Source organism: Homalodisca vitripennis, chromosome X (genome assembly GCF_021130785.1).
Source record: "Homalodisca vitripennis isolate AUS2020 chromosome X, UT_GWSS_2.1, whole genome shotgun sequence".
Taxonomy (NCBI): domain Eukaryota; kingdom Metazoa; phylum Arthropoda; class Insecta; order Hemiptera; family Cicadellidae; genus Homalodisca; species Homalodisca vitripennis.
Window position 1 is genome coordinate 76,298,900 of NC_060215.1, and position 14,991 is coordinate 76,313,890.

The 14,991-nt window shown below is 34.7% G+C and overlaps 1 protein-coding gene across 2 annotated transcripts in view; it reads left to right on the forward strand.

Moving 5' to 3' along the window:
- The window catches only part of LOC124369224 (neurogenic locus notch homolog protein 1), an 89,250-nt gene extending 77,687 nt beyond the window's left edge, over nt 1–11,563 (forward strand). Inside the window, exons 6-8 of one of the 2 annotated variants that reach the window (XM_046827094.1) lie at nt 1,163–1,388; nt 5,863–5,916; nt 9,949–11,563. In XM_046827094.1, coding sequence (XP_046683050.1) covers nt 1,163–1,388; nt 5,863–5,916; nt 9,949–10,298 — 630 coding nt within the window. In that variant the 3' untranslated portion in view covers nt 10,299–11,563. The remainder of the gene's footprint in view (nt 1–1,162; nt 1,389–5,862; nt 5,917–9,948) is intronic. The other variant, XM_046827093.1, reaches the window with a different exon arrangement.
- The last annotated feature ends 3,428 nt before the right edge of the window (nt 11,564–14,991 follow it).

Genomic DNA, 14,991 nt, shown 5'->3' on the forward strand with positions numbered 1-14,991 from the left:
GTGCTTTACATAAGATATAGCATGTTATAACTCATTGCCTTAAGCAAAAGTATAGTGGTACTTTCTTTGAATGTTGCGGTTAGTAAACTAAACGTCGCACAGGAGAAATCCGGACTCCATGGAGTCCTTTCGATGATTTCACTTTTGCATTCGTATCCTATAAAAATTGCATTTCCATTACTCAAAACCTAAATTTTTCATAAGAATAAATTAACGCACCATGTACCTTAAAAGCTATGTGTCGCTATATGCAAACTTTATCTGTGTATAATACTGTAAAGGTGGGGCCAAACACATACTCAGAACGTCGGGTGTAGAAGTCAAAACTTAAAATTATTTATATTTGTGTTAGTGTACAAATATAAAAAATAATGCATTTTACTAATCAGCGGTCAGTGAACGAGACTCATTATAACAAAAAAAGTTCAAACTAACAACTTAAGTTAATGTGCAACTAAAAATATTTTTACGTAAGCACCGACAAGCTTCCATATCGGGTGCAAATAAAGCGTGAGTGCTAACTAATTCACTAACGTGCCAAAGGTCGCTGGTCACTTTGTGATTAAGCGTTTGCCAAAATTCATTACAGTACTTATAGCGTTACCGTACTTTAATGCGTTCAGTGCAGTTATACAGGCGACCACTAAGTTAACGGTGTGCTTGTTTTGTGAATTTTAATTCTGTAAGCAATAGAAATGCCTAACATGCATACTACATCCAGCAAACTTACAGAGCAAGGACACAACGAGTCACCCATCCAGTAGTTAAAGCTGCTATTACTCGTACATCATGTAGGTGCTATTTGCATAATTCTGCTGAATTTCGAAAGCCGGTCAAATCAATTTAATGCTAGGGTAAATTTTACTCTATGTGCTGATCATCTGACAACTGCCCTAACAAATTGTTATGTATTAACAATATTGGTTGCCCTTAGCTCTACAAACAAATTTAAAATGTATAAAACCTTTATGGTGGTCAGTGATATAGAAAAATGATAAAGAAGAAAGATGTATGCCACATACTCCGATTCCTCCCAAGAGTCCGTTCTCTTCCAAACTTATTTTCTGTGCATCCTTAAGCAGACTTTATTTAAATCATGTCACCAATTTACAAGCATGTACACATTTATGTTACAATTTAACGCCAAAATCTGCTGTTACAGGGGTACCTGGGTGACCCGTACCTATCCTGCCGTGCCGAGTGTTTGTCGCACGGGGACTGCCCGCCCGGCCGTCCCTCCTGCATCAACGCCAAGTGTGTGGACCCTTGTGCCGGTGTATGCGGTGTCAACGCCAACTGCCGAGTGAGGGATGGAACCACCGCGGTCTGCAGCTGTCCCCGTGACATGACTGGAAACCCTTTCGTCAGCTGCCGCCCCTTCGACAAAAGTAATCTATTTTCAGTAACAGTCATATTATTGGTCTTAGGGTGATGTTTTTAAAATTCTGATCACGAAACACCACCGAACAATGAATTTAAACTACCACCAGTCAAATATTATAGGAATCTGGTTTAGTAATTTTTATTTTAGTTCTTTTATACTGAAGTTACCGCCCAAGATGTTGACCATTTGGTGGTACAAATGATGCTACTGTTTCAAAGGAGGTCTGTTTTTGACAAGTATTTACTAGAAGTGATGTTTTACGACAATTCATCACTACAGTTTCATATTATACTTAGATCCATAGTTAAAACATGAACACAGTTCTTATAGTGTCACTAATAGATAGAAAACTATTACTAGTTTTTATGATAAAAACAATATAATGGGTTTGTATCCTAGACTTACATTGTCATAACAAGTGTTAATACTCTTATCATCGCAATACTGATAAACTTGTATAATTTACGTTCCCATTATTTACAATTCTTATAGCTATCCTGGCCGTTACTATGGAGGTCCATGTTATTGGTATACCCTGGATGGGGAAGTTGTGTAAGAATATACTTAGTTTTATAGAGATATCAAGTTGACACATCCATATCTAGCCCCACCTGCTCACCGAACTTGTCTGTGGAAATATATTGACATCGCGAGATAATACTGGTCGCTACGCAACGTTGTCACTTTCAACTAAGGCTATGCAAAACCCTTCAAAACATCCTACTCACCTCATAATTATTTGATCCGACAGTCTTAAAATTGTGTCATCGTTTGTCCATCTATCTTTCAATATGTTTTTACTTATGTACTATAACTCTTGATAAAAACTTACTAGAGCTTGGTAAATAGATTCGTATTGGCTCAAGGAAGAATTGTATCGTATATGGAGTCAGAAGGTCACTCTGATCATCTGTCTACCTGTCTGAGGATCTGTGGTATCTGAATTTGAATGAAATACACTAAATATTATTTGATTTTATTAATAGGTGAAGTTTTATTAGATGTATGAGGGAAATAATGAAATTCACAAAAATGTGATTTCAACAGTGTTTTGTAGGAGTACAGGTTTTTAGGAGCTTTTAAATTTAAATAAAGGGTAGCAGTATATGGTTTGAAAATAATAATTTCTGTACTAAAATAATAGTATGGAAATCTGATATAGCTTGATTCAGTAAAACAGTTTAAAAAAATCAACACTTTTCGATGACAACAAAACATGTATTATTATTTTTATAATTATCTAAACAGGATAAACAAATGAAGGTATTTTTATTAATTTTATATTACAACTGACTATTCATGGAGCAATTCAAAATTACATTCGTTAGTATGCCATATAATACAAACATAGTGTTTTTGCCCCAGGTTCATCGGATAAAACTGTTCTACATTTTGTAGTTTGGATGTCGAGTTTACTTTTGATATTGTAACAAATTTAACTAAGCGTTGATTAATATTGTAACTATTTTATTTTCATACTACCTTAGTTGCATACTTAATTGGCACCTTACTGTTCTGTAACTTACACTAATTTATTAAGAGTGTTTAGATTACTAAAAAGGAGCAACTCTCTTTTCACACTTGGCTCCAAAACAGTTAGGTAAAATATACATGGTAACATCAATAAATAAACGTGACCATACTATAAGTTGCCTTGTACTGTAACGACTCTCCCAATCATTCTGTTTGATAAGATCCTCGCACAGGCCAGTAGCCCATGAGGACGGACAGAATAAGGGATAGAAAGGATCGGCTTCTCCATAAAGAAAAGGGTGTATACCAATTTCTATTATGGCCAGAACTTTAATGAGGGTACTTTATGGCTGATACAACCGATACAGCTATGTGCGCCGAAGGTCAGTCTCTATTGTTACCGTTCAATGGCCCTAAGACCCGCCTCTCCCGACATGGCCGTGGAAGTGGACACGCCAGAGTTGATGGTACATCTCTGAGCAGCTATCATTTTTAGCTCCTTAGAGCACGTACCAGTGATGTATATTTAAATGATAAATCTTTTGAGCATAAATTGAAAGCCTGCTTTGCGGGTGAGATTGTAACCCTGTAATGAGAATTTTTAAATAGGAGCACGAAGGAAGGATTTTTTTCTCTCCGACCAAGGGCTCAGCCCAACGTAAACCGCATTCAATACTTAATACACGAATATCTTTGGTAAGCACATCACCTAAGGATGGCTTGACCGATTTTCTATATTTGTTTATCCAAATTAGGTTTTAATGGAACGAAAAATCAGAAAAGTGTAGATTCCCATAAAAACTCGCTTAAACTATTTATGTCTAGTGTTTAAAGAGTAGTAGTGCACTGCGAATATCAATGACTATGATATTATTTACCTTTGACTATAGATCGCATCAGTGAAAAATTCAAAGCAACTTAGTCTATTCTGTACATGTTATTTTAGCATTGTTATACAATTTAATTAGGCTTAATGATTAAAATTATGTGTTTGTCCACGTAATATACCCGATACTGGGTTATCTTGATATTGGGGCACGGAATATTTAGAGTAGCTGATGGGAAAACAAGAGGGACGAGCCATAACATAAATCAATTAGATTTCCTTCCATGACTATATTTTAAGGAGCGCGGCGAACCTCTTATTATTGCACATGGAATCACAAAGCAATGCACCAGGAACAAAGTGCAATTTGTGTGGATGAGAAATCATAAAGGGAGAAGCGAGTGTGTTTTGTACAGACAAGGGATATGGGACTGAGGAGGTTTATGAAAGTTGATATTATTCCTAAACTGAATCAAGAAAATAGGATAATATAACGAACTGAGATCAGAGAGCATTTAGAAATGTATGGTTATGAAGTCTCAATTGCAATTGCTTACGACACAGCGGATAACAGCTAGTTACAATGTAAATAGCGTTCATGTATTAAAAGTATGACTATTTATGTTCCACTCGCTATTTATTTGAATTGAAATTCATAACTAACGTATCACCAGTCTGAAAATGGTAACAATGAGAGTTAATGCATGCATAACTATATTAATTACATCAACCTATATAAAAGGGAAAACTATAAATAAATAGTTGTAACATTTGACGGCAATTGGTACTTGCAATTGTACTTATTAAATCATACTTACAATCATGCATACAGGTTGGCTTTGTAAAAGTACTGTTATTTATATAAAAGAGGAAGCTTTCATAAAAGAAATTCTATGTGAGTAATTTTTCCCTGTGCAAGATTATTTTAGGAAGGTTAAGTATTTAACTTTTTAACGTAGTAAGATTGTATATTTTTCTACTTTTAGTGCTCATTGATAAAAAATTGATTTGTTATTGATAATAACGATCATCTAACTAAACTGTTGAGACGCAGTAGACTTGGGTCTTGGGCAACAGAATGGTTGGGTTGAAAAGTGGCCATCGTCTCACACTGACTATCCCCGAAAATTGAATATTGGGATAATTTTTGTGTAATTAGGGAAGGGGTTATACCATCATCTCACACTTACTATCCTTGAAAATTAAACATTGGAGTAACTATTCTGTAGTTAGGGAAGGGACTCTGACCATAGGCGCACATTGACTACTCCCACAAAATACTCCTTTAACAAAATCAGGAGGGTCCAGGCAAGTTTACTAAGGCAGCTGTCCTAGAAATATATGTTTACTTCTGCTCGGCCTGCATTATTTAGTATTAGCATTAGTTTTTATCTACGCTATAAATTGATAATTTTTCTTGAAGACGAAAAAAACTAAGAAAAAACTCCCACTAAAACAGTTATCATAAAATTAATGCAATTTGTAAACTGTTAGGAAGGCTAGTGAGGTAATTAGAGTGATATGTGATATGTGGTACTATTCTAGTTCAATTTACCGTGTAGCGTCTAGGTTGTCGCGTCACATTACAACTCTGTTACATTAAATGCTGAAATAGAGATAAAATGGCTAAACATAGTTTGAGAAACCACCGCTTACAGTCTCTTTATTCCGTTGTCAGACACTGATATAACTATTATGTACATGGCTGACGGTTGGTTTTAAGTGTCAACGTAAATAAATATAACCTGTGTAACATCATTTGATAGCTTTAACCCTTATACAATTTACTCCCCCCCCCCCCAAAATACAACATTGTGTTACCGACGATGAAGTTTTTCTTAAAGGAAATTCTTCTATCGATTTAAAAAAACTAGTTTTTTTCTTGTACAGTAAAAATCGGCTCACCCCTCTTGAATTTTAGCACCATGAGTCTGCATTACACATGTCAGAAACCTTGTAGCTGTACCTTCCCCTATTACCAGGTAACAGAAATTGTACAAAAAATAAAGACTGATATGGTCATACATCCACACACGTTTGACACATGTATTGCTAGTATAATATAACAGTTGAATATAAATTGAATTATGTGTAAACTTCACACAACAGATCTGGGTAAAGTCCTCCCATTAACCCCGCAACCACCGATCTCAACTGTATGGTGTGTACTGTTTTGTAGTGGTACGCTCTTCGATCCTGATGGTTCGTCGCTGCTTCCCGCTGCGCAGATTCAGTCAGTAAGCCGACATACGAGATGAAGCTCAGTGCCTTATAGGTGTAGACAACTGCTAGACGAGTAGACGCTTTTAAAATAGTTAATCATCTACAACATGCATGATGCCTATCTTCGTGAATGAGCTCAAAATGCACGTGCACAATAGCTAGAGTACAATAGAAACAACACACCTCTATTTTTAAGGCTTTTTTAACTAAATTTCTTCTAATAATGTGTCCATTATTCTAAAATGTTTAGAACATATTCGTAGCATTGTGTTATATAATTATTTCAAGTACCATATGCATACTGTTCTTATATAAGACAAATTAAATTACATTCAAGAGTGCATTGTATATGTATAGGCCATATATACATGTTTGTGTTTATATTTTGTAAATAGAGGCGTAGTTAGGTTTTTTCAAGGAGAGCCCAATCCCTTTTTGAGCCTTATTCTGTCCGTCCTCATGGGCCACTGGCCTGTGCGAGGATCTTATCCAACAGAATAAGGAGAATACAGTAGTTGATACAGTATAAGGTCGAAGGTACTGAAACCAAGTACCTACGGTCAGAGATAGGATTTGGATCAGTGCTATCTCTAAATGACGGAAAGTCCGGCGTCTTGGACCGATCGGCCATCGGCTGTTCCAAAAGCCTCTAGGAGTATCAAGGATTGAGTTCAGGAGGGGAATGGAAGGGGGTATGTGTCACCTGTGTATCAAAGGGAGATTATGAGGTCTGAAATAACTACCAGGAGGCTCTAATGTTCGTGAAAATGGAAAAATCAAACACTGCACTCTTTCTGAAACACATTTTTTCCATTATAATAACGCCATTCTGACGTTTTAGATTCTGAATAAATTGGGCAGATATGTTTAAGTTGAAACTAGATTAAATGTTCAGTCTCTTTTTAGACTTTATGAAATTGCAATTAATCTTAAAACATAATCCAATATATTATCAGATAGCTACACACATTTCCTCGTGTGGCTAACATCATGCCTAGAGGAGGTTCCTATTATGGCGCATTAGAAGATTTCAAATGTAAGATGAATAGGTCAATAATTAACATAATCTTCGAAAGTTGGAAAACTGCTTAAATAACTAGATCACATTCATTACGTCCCTATACTATCAATATACGTTCCATTTTCTCAAAAACTGCTCAATTACTGTTCGCATTACTTCATTTGCTGTGAGGTAAATTGAAAAATACCTACCTTAAGATAATATTTATAATTAATTTACATGTTTTAAATAATGCGTTTAATCTGTTTTAGTATGTTACAGATACAAGAACTAAAGTTTATAAATATAAATTTTTTACCCTATATTAATACTAGAGACTGAATAAATAAAACAAATATTAAAATATCTTGCCCGGTCTCATAATAGGGAAGTAAGTTGTAAAACTACAATTTTAGTGACCAGTAAATAAATTTATACACACATTTACAGCAACTACTTCCCGTTAAAGAGCAAACCGTGCTTAAACGGCTGCATATTAATAAGTACAATATAACTGTTATTACTTTATATAGTTTAAATAACCGCTAAATAAATTACCATTCAGCAAATATTAAAAATAAAACTTTTAAAATAAACACCGTTATTATTATCAATATTGCAGATTATATGCAGTTTATTATTGACGATGCATAAGTTAAATAATAACGGGATTTCGGACCTTTGATGTCGTTGTATCGTTGGTATCATTGTTTGTTTGGTGTGGTTGTATCGTTGTTAGCAAATATATACAACGATGGAAAATGTCCTGTTACCCTGCAAAAGGTTTGAACATTTGGAAAAAGTGTATTGACACATCTAAACAAATGAGGCAACTCTCTATAATGTAATCAGTTTTTTAAGATCTAAGATCCTATTAAAAGCACTATGTGAACATTCCTTGTACTAGTTTAGTATGTAACTTTTAGGTGGCTCCGGTAGCCTCTTTGTCTAAGGTATCACTTCAGGTACTAAGACGGTCCTGTCTTTAACCGTTGCACTTTTTATCAGTACTGTCTAACTTGTACTGTTCCGACACTCTTCCTTATTCTGTTTGATAGGAGCCTCGTATAGGCCAATGAGGAGAAACAGAATAAGGCAAAGTGGGGTTGGCCTCTCCATTCTTTTAAGAAATAAGAAAGCAAGGTAATTCTCTGCATTTTTTGTTATTGTTTTTTTAAACTCATTTCGGCCTCCTCTAAAATGGTTGGGGTGACATCAACAATAATTTTCAGGCGAGGTGAAAAATTTAAATATTCAACGTTGTAAGAAAAACGCTTCTAGGACCTCTGTGGAACATTCTTAAACCGTTTATTTAAGTTAAAAATATTGGTGGTTTTTGTCTTCCTATTGTTGGTAGCGTCCTTTAATATTACATAAGTAGTAAAGGATGAAGCAAATAACTTATTTAAGTGTATTATAAAAATGTGACGGCAATTGTATTCTCTCTCACTATTTTACTGGCGTCCATACTCTCATTGGTGTTTCACCTACCTAAACGTAGTGTCATGAAATGTTATAGAACATTTAATCATTTAGTGAAAAGGTGAGTAATATTGAAATCCAATGACTTACAATCACAAAATGCTTTAGTACTGTTGTAAGCTTCAAAATCAATTTTCTTAAAACATTTGGCTAAGATTGTAGAAGTTGACTACGTAATTTAGAATCAACCACAAAAAAGTTTTTCTCCTATGGAGTTGAAGTTAATATATGGTTGCATTGTAGGAGATGCCCTTGTAACATATATATGCACTTTTTGGAGTCCATGTTACATCAAGGAAAACGGAATACAGTATGTCTAAATAACTTTTTAAGATATTTTTATTTTATACAAGTTTATATTCTAATTTAGTTATAACTTGTTTTATAAGTTCCTTCAGTTACTGCCTTGTTTCAACTTCCAATCCTTGAATGATAGTGTAAACCACTTCAAATTTGTTTCTTGTATACAATTTGTATAAGCTGTACCGTCGAACAATTTTTTAGTTGTGTTCATTTATATTTTTCTGTTTCTGTAGTTTACCGTTGTTTCACTCCTCCTACGGAAAAGAGACTACCACATTTCATTCTGATTTTCGTCTGTATTCTGCTGCTATAACTAGTGTATATCGGAAATTCTAAGAAATGACACATACATTTGTTAAAACTGTAAAAATACAACTACAAGTAATTGGTATTAATCTACACAGCATGGCTGTGTTGATATTAACCAGTGAGCAACCTTTATTATGGTCCTTGACGTATTAGTGCTAGTAACTTGACGGCATTCTATTCCCCTGCCATTCCTTTCACCATCTCCTCCATTCTGCCACAACCCCAAAACGTCATTAGAGTGCAACTCTTCCGGTTCTTTACAATTTCCACTCGATAGCAAAGCTAAAGGCTAGCTATGGAATTCCGTATTCAGTTAATTCTAACATTAAAACGATTTATCTGTCTCTAAAATTTTAAATGTATTTTAGCTTCCTTTTTTAATTCTGTTAGCCAGAACTCTCTTATACAGATTCTTGAACGTTTACATAGGTTATAGATTTATATATTAAATAATAGGTAAAAAAAGTTAAATGCACGTTTTAATAAAAGTACATTTTTGTCAGGTAAGTCTTGAACAATGTTACCTGTAAAACTGTGATACATTTGACAACTAATGTACTCGTAATTGGCTTAACTTAAACTTAGATTGGTTTTCAACTCAGGTAATCCCTATTACTGATAAATACATTTTTTGAATAGAGTTGGATTGAGTCTGATTTTCTGAGCTTTACGAATGTCACGTCGAAACAGCACATATTAGAGCTTTGTGGACACTTACCAGTCACAGGGCAGGGATTATGTATGCATGTATGCGTATATGTACACACACGGACACACATACACACGCGCGCGCGCGCGTTTTTATTTAATAATATATTTAAATTTTACAAAAATACCTTTCATATCAAATTATAATCATTCTGCGGTCTGTAAGATAATGTATTGCTAATGTTGTTCGTCTTCACCAAACCCAATGTTTATCTCGATATGTTTGTTTTCTCTGTCCAGATGACTTGTGTATACCTAACCCGTGTGGACAGAACGCACGGTGCGAACCGGGGCACGACCGTACCGGCAAGGAGCGGCCAGTGTGTACCTGCATCCCTGGATACCTGGGCGATCCCTTGACTTACTGCCGCCGGGGCGAGTGTTCCTCCGACGCCGACTGTCGCAGCGACCAGAACTGTCTCAACTACAACTGTGTGTCGTCGTGCAGTAACCAGTGCGGGGTAGGAGCTGTCTGTAACGCCCGCAACCACATCGCCGTCTGCTCCTGTCCACCCGGTCACACAGGGGACGCTCTGTCCCGCTGCTACTCGATACCCGCACCCGTCGCCCGCGCCTTCTACAATAAGTAACTGACATCAGGAGTGCCTTAACACGACAACCGACTAATAACTGATCCACAGATTGGGACTCGTAGCGAACGCACGTTCCGGCTGAACACGCATTGCGGTTGTACAGAGGATAAGCATTCGCTACAATATCAACCGTCATCACCCTATTAGGGATGTTGTTGCAAACAGTAAAACGTACTATAAAAGTAAAATAAAAAAAACAGACATAAGAATAACTTATATCATAACGAAGCACCAATATCATCTGTTTATAATTTGCACTCGATTCTATATTACGATATAAGGTGTACGGTATATGAAGAACGTATAATTATATCGTAAAAATACCTTAAAACTAATAAAAGATCAGGAAATGTCATTCGACATTATTTATCAAATGAATTAAAGTATTTATTTTTTAACGACAACAAATATAATTCATAAAAATATATTTAAAAGAATAAACGTGGCTCTTACCATGATTACAGATTACATTATAACAGCTCGCAATGGCACTGCACAGCAAAAGAGTGTATAATGCAGAGCATCTCATTCAAATCAAATGTCTAATTACAGAAAAAAAAACAAAAACAAAAAAAATTGTTATGCGTTAGCATAATTGTTACGTATGATTCTGATTTTAGCCATTTTTACCAGAATGTGCCTTACGTCACAGCCTTCAATTATCTTCACACCGCTAATAAAAAACCCCCGATTATATAGAGGCTTAACTAAGGCACTTATTTATAAAAGAATCAAGTGTACATTTTAAAGTGCCCGGAGAAACGGAGCATTACATTTATTACAACTATTTCATTGATTTTCTTAGACCCGGAATACACACTATTTCGCTAAGATATGCCCGCAGTGTTTGCCGCGATTGGCGTATCGGAATCGATAGTGTGTAGTTCGGATCTCAGTGGACTATACCGATCAGTCTCGCGTACTCTACCTCGCTTGCTACAAATATGCGGATAAAGCTGACGGAAAGGTCAAAATAAATTTAAATGATAAAAATGCCCTTGAAATTCATTTCCATGTGAAATGACTCTAGTGATTTATTAATTTCAGCCACAACTTTGTCATATTTCACTTATCCAGCTGTTTTGCCAATCTAATAATTAAAAGCTCGGCAGTATGAACCAGTTATTATACTCCAAATTTTAAATAAATATTTCAGTAACCATTCTGTATACACAGCTTATTGTTTGAGCATTTTGTGACTTTAAAATCATATATTTGTAAATGAATATTAATGTAAAGTAATAAATTATTCATAAACAAAATGTATTTGTCTGATTTCTTCCTACCACAATAAAGTTCATGGAGTTCTCAATGTTGACAAGACTATATGTTAAATTTATTTAACCACATTGGTGAAAATGATTTACCTATTAATCATTATTAATCTATCTTCAGAGAACAGAATTGGTATCTAAACATTTCCTGGTTTACATATTTTATGTTTTGGAATATCTGAACATCGTTTGCAGCACTTATTATGGGAAAGTGTTTAATCTATTTTTGACGTTTTGGAACATGGGAAATGAATGAATAAAGTAGACGCATTAATGTCTAATGAAATAAATTATTATGTGATAGGTATGTTGTGCAAAGATCTTGATTAGACAATCAAACCATATAGAATTAGTTTTGAGTAATACTACAAAATAGTTTAATCGTTTCTTAAAAAAGACGAATATGCTCTAAATAACGCCTAGTTATAGTAAAATGTCGATCTTCAGACATACAATAAAAGTGTGAGTAGCCTTTCTTCTTGAAAGCTGTAAATGTTTTAGTACACTACATAAAATGAAACGGTACTTAAATGCAACCCCACTTGCCGATAAGTTCCCTCTCCTTTTATGATTGTAAAATGCTGATAAAGGTAAAATATACTTGAATTAAACTCAAACGACCAATAAGGTGTCATGGTGTGCTAAATGACTTTTTACAAGAGAAAACAACTCACTTGCTGGTGCAATATAAAATATATTTCTCATAACTCATGCAACCTAAACTTTATTTCCTATGGCACATGTAACCTAAAATAGATTTCCTGTGTTTCCGGCAGGGGGTGTTTTTATCGCTTTTACAGAAAAGAACGAGGTGTCTATGACACACAAAATAGTGTTTTATTTGTTTCATGGTCAGCAGTTCAACGATCATTAATTATATACGTGAATTTGTGTTCTTTGGTGTTGTCTTGATTAATTTGTTGCGCTATGAAGTACTGGGTTATTACAAAAAAGGCTTATCTTTCAACGTGTATGCGATTTCTCAATATCGATTTAAAATATTATAAACCTTGTTTGAAGTGGATTTTTCCATTTTCAACTTAAAACAAGGCAACATAACTAGAGCAAAATGATTATACTTCATTTCTCCAACGTCCCGCGTAATTTTATTTTTTATATGCCTAACGGGAAATACAACTACTCTGCGAGAGAGGCCGTGCTGGTTGTCACATATACGATTCATTTTTATTCAGGAAATCTCTGTGGGGTAAATGTTATTTCTTGAAATATAATATTTCGATGATGATTTATTATTCTGAGTTATCACAGTGATGAGTGTTCACATCCTTTGAAATTTAGGGGAAACGTTTTTATAAGTTACCATATCACATACTCATGGACACATGTAACACAAAAGTTTGTCCAAACATTTCAAACGTTGACATTTCTCTTGCTTTTCGTAGAGGTTGTCCATTCCGCTAGCACGATCTTAAATACTGGCCAAGCTTTTGGAATTCACGGCACAGCACTCATAAGAAAATGCATATCATATTATTGATGTATGTTATTTCATTGTTCAAGTTAAGTTTATTGAAAACACAATTTACCATTATCTGGAAAGCTGTGGTAATTACGCTGATTCCAATAAAGTATCCGAACTAATTTCTAACTTTCTAATTTTCGACTCATTTCTGTATAGGATTGAATCTAATTGTCGTTGTAATTAACATCTAATTCTGGCGTAGATTGCACTCACTCAACTACGTGCCACTTGATCTCAGAAAAATGTTAGCACTTTTACTCGTAACAGGAATCCTTCTTCTTTTCTATAGGATTTATTTTTCAAGGTTTAGGAACAGAATTTTCGAGATCTTGGTCTTATACATTCCCAAAAACTTGTTTTGTGGATGGTCCGATGTTCCAACTCGGGTCAGATATTATATGGTGCAGATCAGATTGGTCTTACGCAGATGTTATGAACACAGAAGTGGCAACTGAGACGTGGCAGAGAAAATTGCTCTTATAAATGTTCTAGAAGATTACTGACCTGTTTTGAATAGATGAGCGAAAGGAACTTCCATTTCCCGTTTTCTTCAGCTCGTCGTACTGTGGTAAACATGTAATTTTACAAGAGAGTTTGGCATTATATAGTACACCTTTAAAAGCTTAAAATAATCTATAAATATTCATTTCAAAGTAATTATTTTATTGTTTTTAAATTAATGAAGAAGTTTTGGTTGATCGAGTTATGGCTTTATTTTATACTCTTCTTTAACAATTTTCAACGTTTTTTACATATTTCAAGTACGGATATAACTGAGCTTTTGTTGGAATAAAACAGTTCTACTGTTTTCGTTGGGTTTTATTCTTCATTCCATTATTATAAGCACTTTGATTGAATGTTATAAGATTGCCTCATAATAACAAATCAAATCTTGCTGAGTTTAGTTTTTAGTACTCATGTTGAATTACCGCACCCACTGAACCTGTATTTTTGGCATGCTAGTAAAATTAATCCCTGACACTACTTGAAGGCTAAACAAATGTTCTTATATATCATATTGATTGATGTTCTAACCCTTCTGCCTCTCAGATAATTCAAATCTCACATTTGTTTAGGTGTCGTCATCATACAACTGGTTGTTATTAACGTCTGTAAAGAATACATGGCCATCAAGGTTTTCTGAATCGAATAATGACTAGCCTTTGCATTGAGAAACACTGTTATACTTTGTCCGTGTATAAACTTTACCAAAGAAGCACAAAAGATTGTATTATGCAATAGCTTGAATCGTTTTATACCAGGTGGTTTTTAAAAAGATTCCGCACTCTTTGATAAAAGCATTTGTTAGCGCCCCAAAGTACGTTCAACGTTTCAATGCCGTGAAATGTAGTTGAAATATTGAAACAACGTGGATATGTTGGCTCGGCAATTCTCGTAGTTCTCCCAAGAGATTTGGCGTATGTAATTATTGCCAAGTGTGAAATAACTCGACTGTAAAGAAACTAAAAAGATACCATCAACGACCCAAAAACTACAATTCTTTAAAAATAAAAGACTGAATTTCGGAACGTATAACACAGTCCACAGCTCCCTTCCAACTAAAAACCTATGGGTACGAGCGATATTTAAATAACATTACAATAACAAATTAAATATCTTCAAAATTCCATCTTTTATTTTTATTTCTATAGCTTAGGTACCATGTTCTGGAAAGATTTTCACTTGGCTTATGGTGTACCGTACTTTAAAGAAGGTAACTTGTCCTCTTTTTTATAAACAAAATTGTTTTTTTTTATGTCAGTAACTTCCACTTTTACATTTGTTTCAATTCTTGCAATTATTCTTTATAGCCCGTTTGTCCTTAAGAACGAACCGTTTGTATAATCTAACATATGTCAGCTGCCTCGAAAAGAACCTAGCTTGCTCGAAAAGAACCGACTAGTTTGCTCGAAATGGCATCTTGCTTAACTTG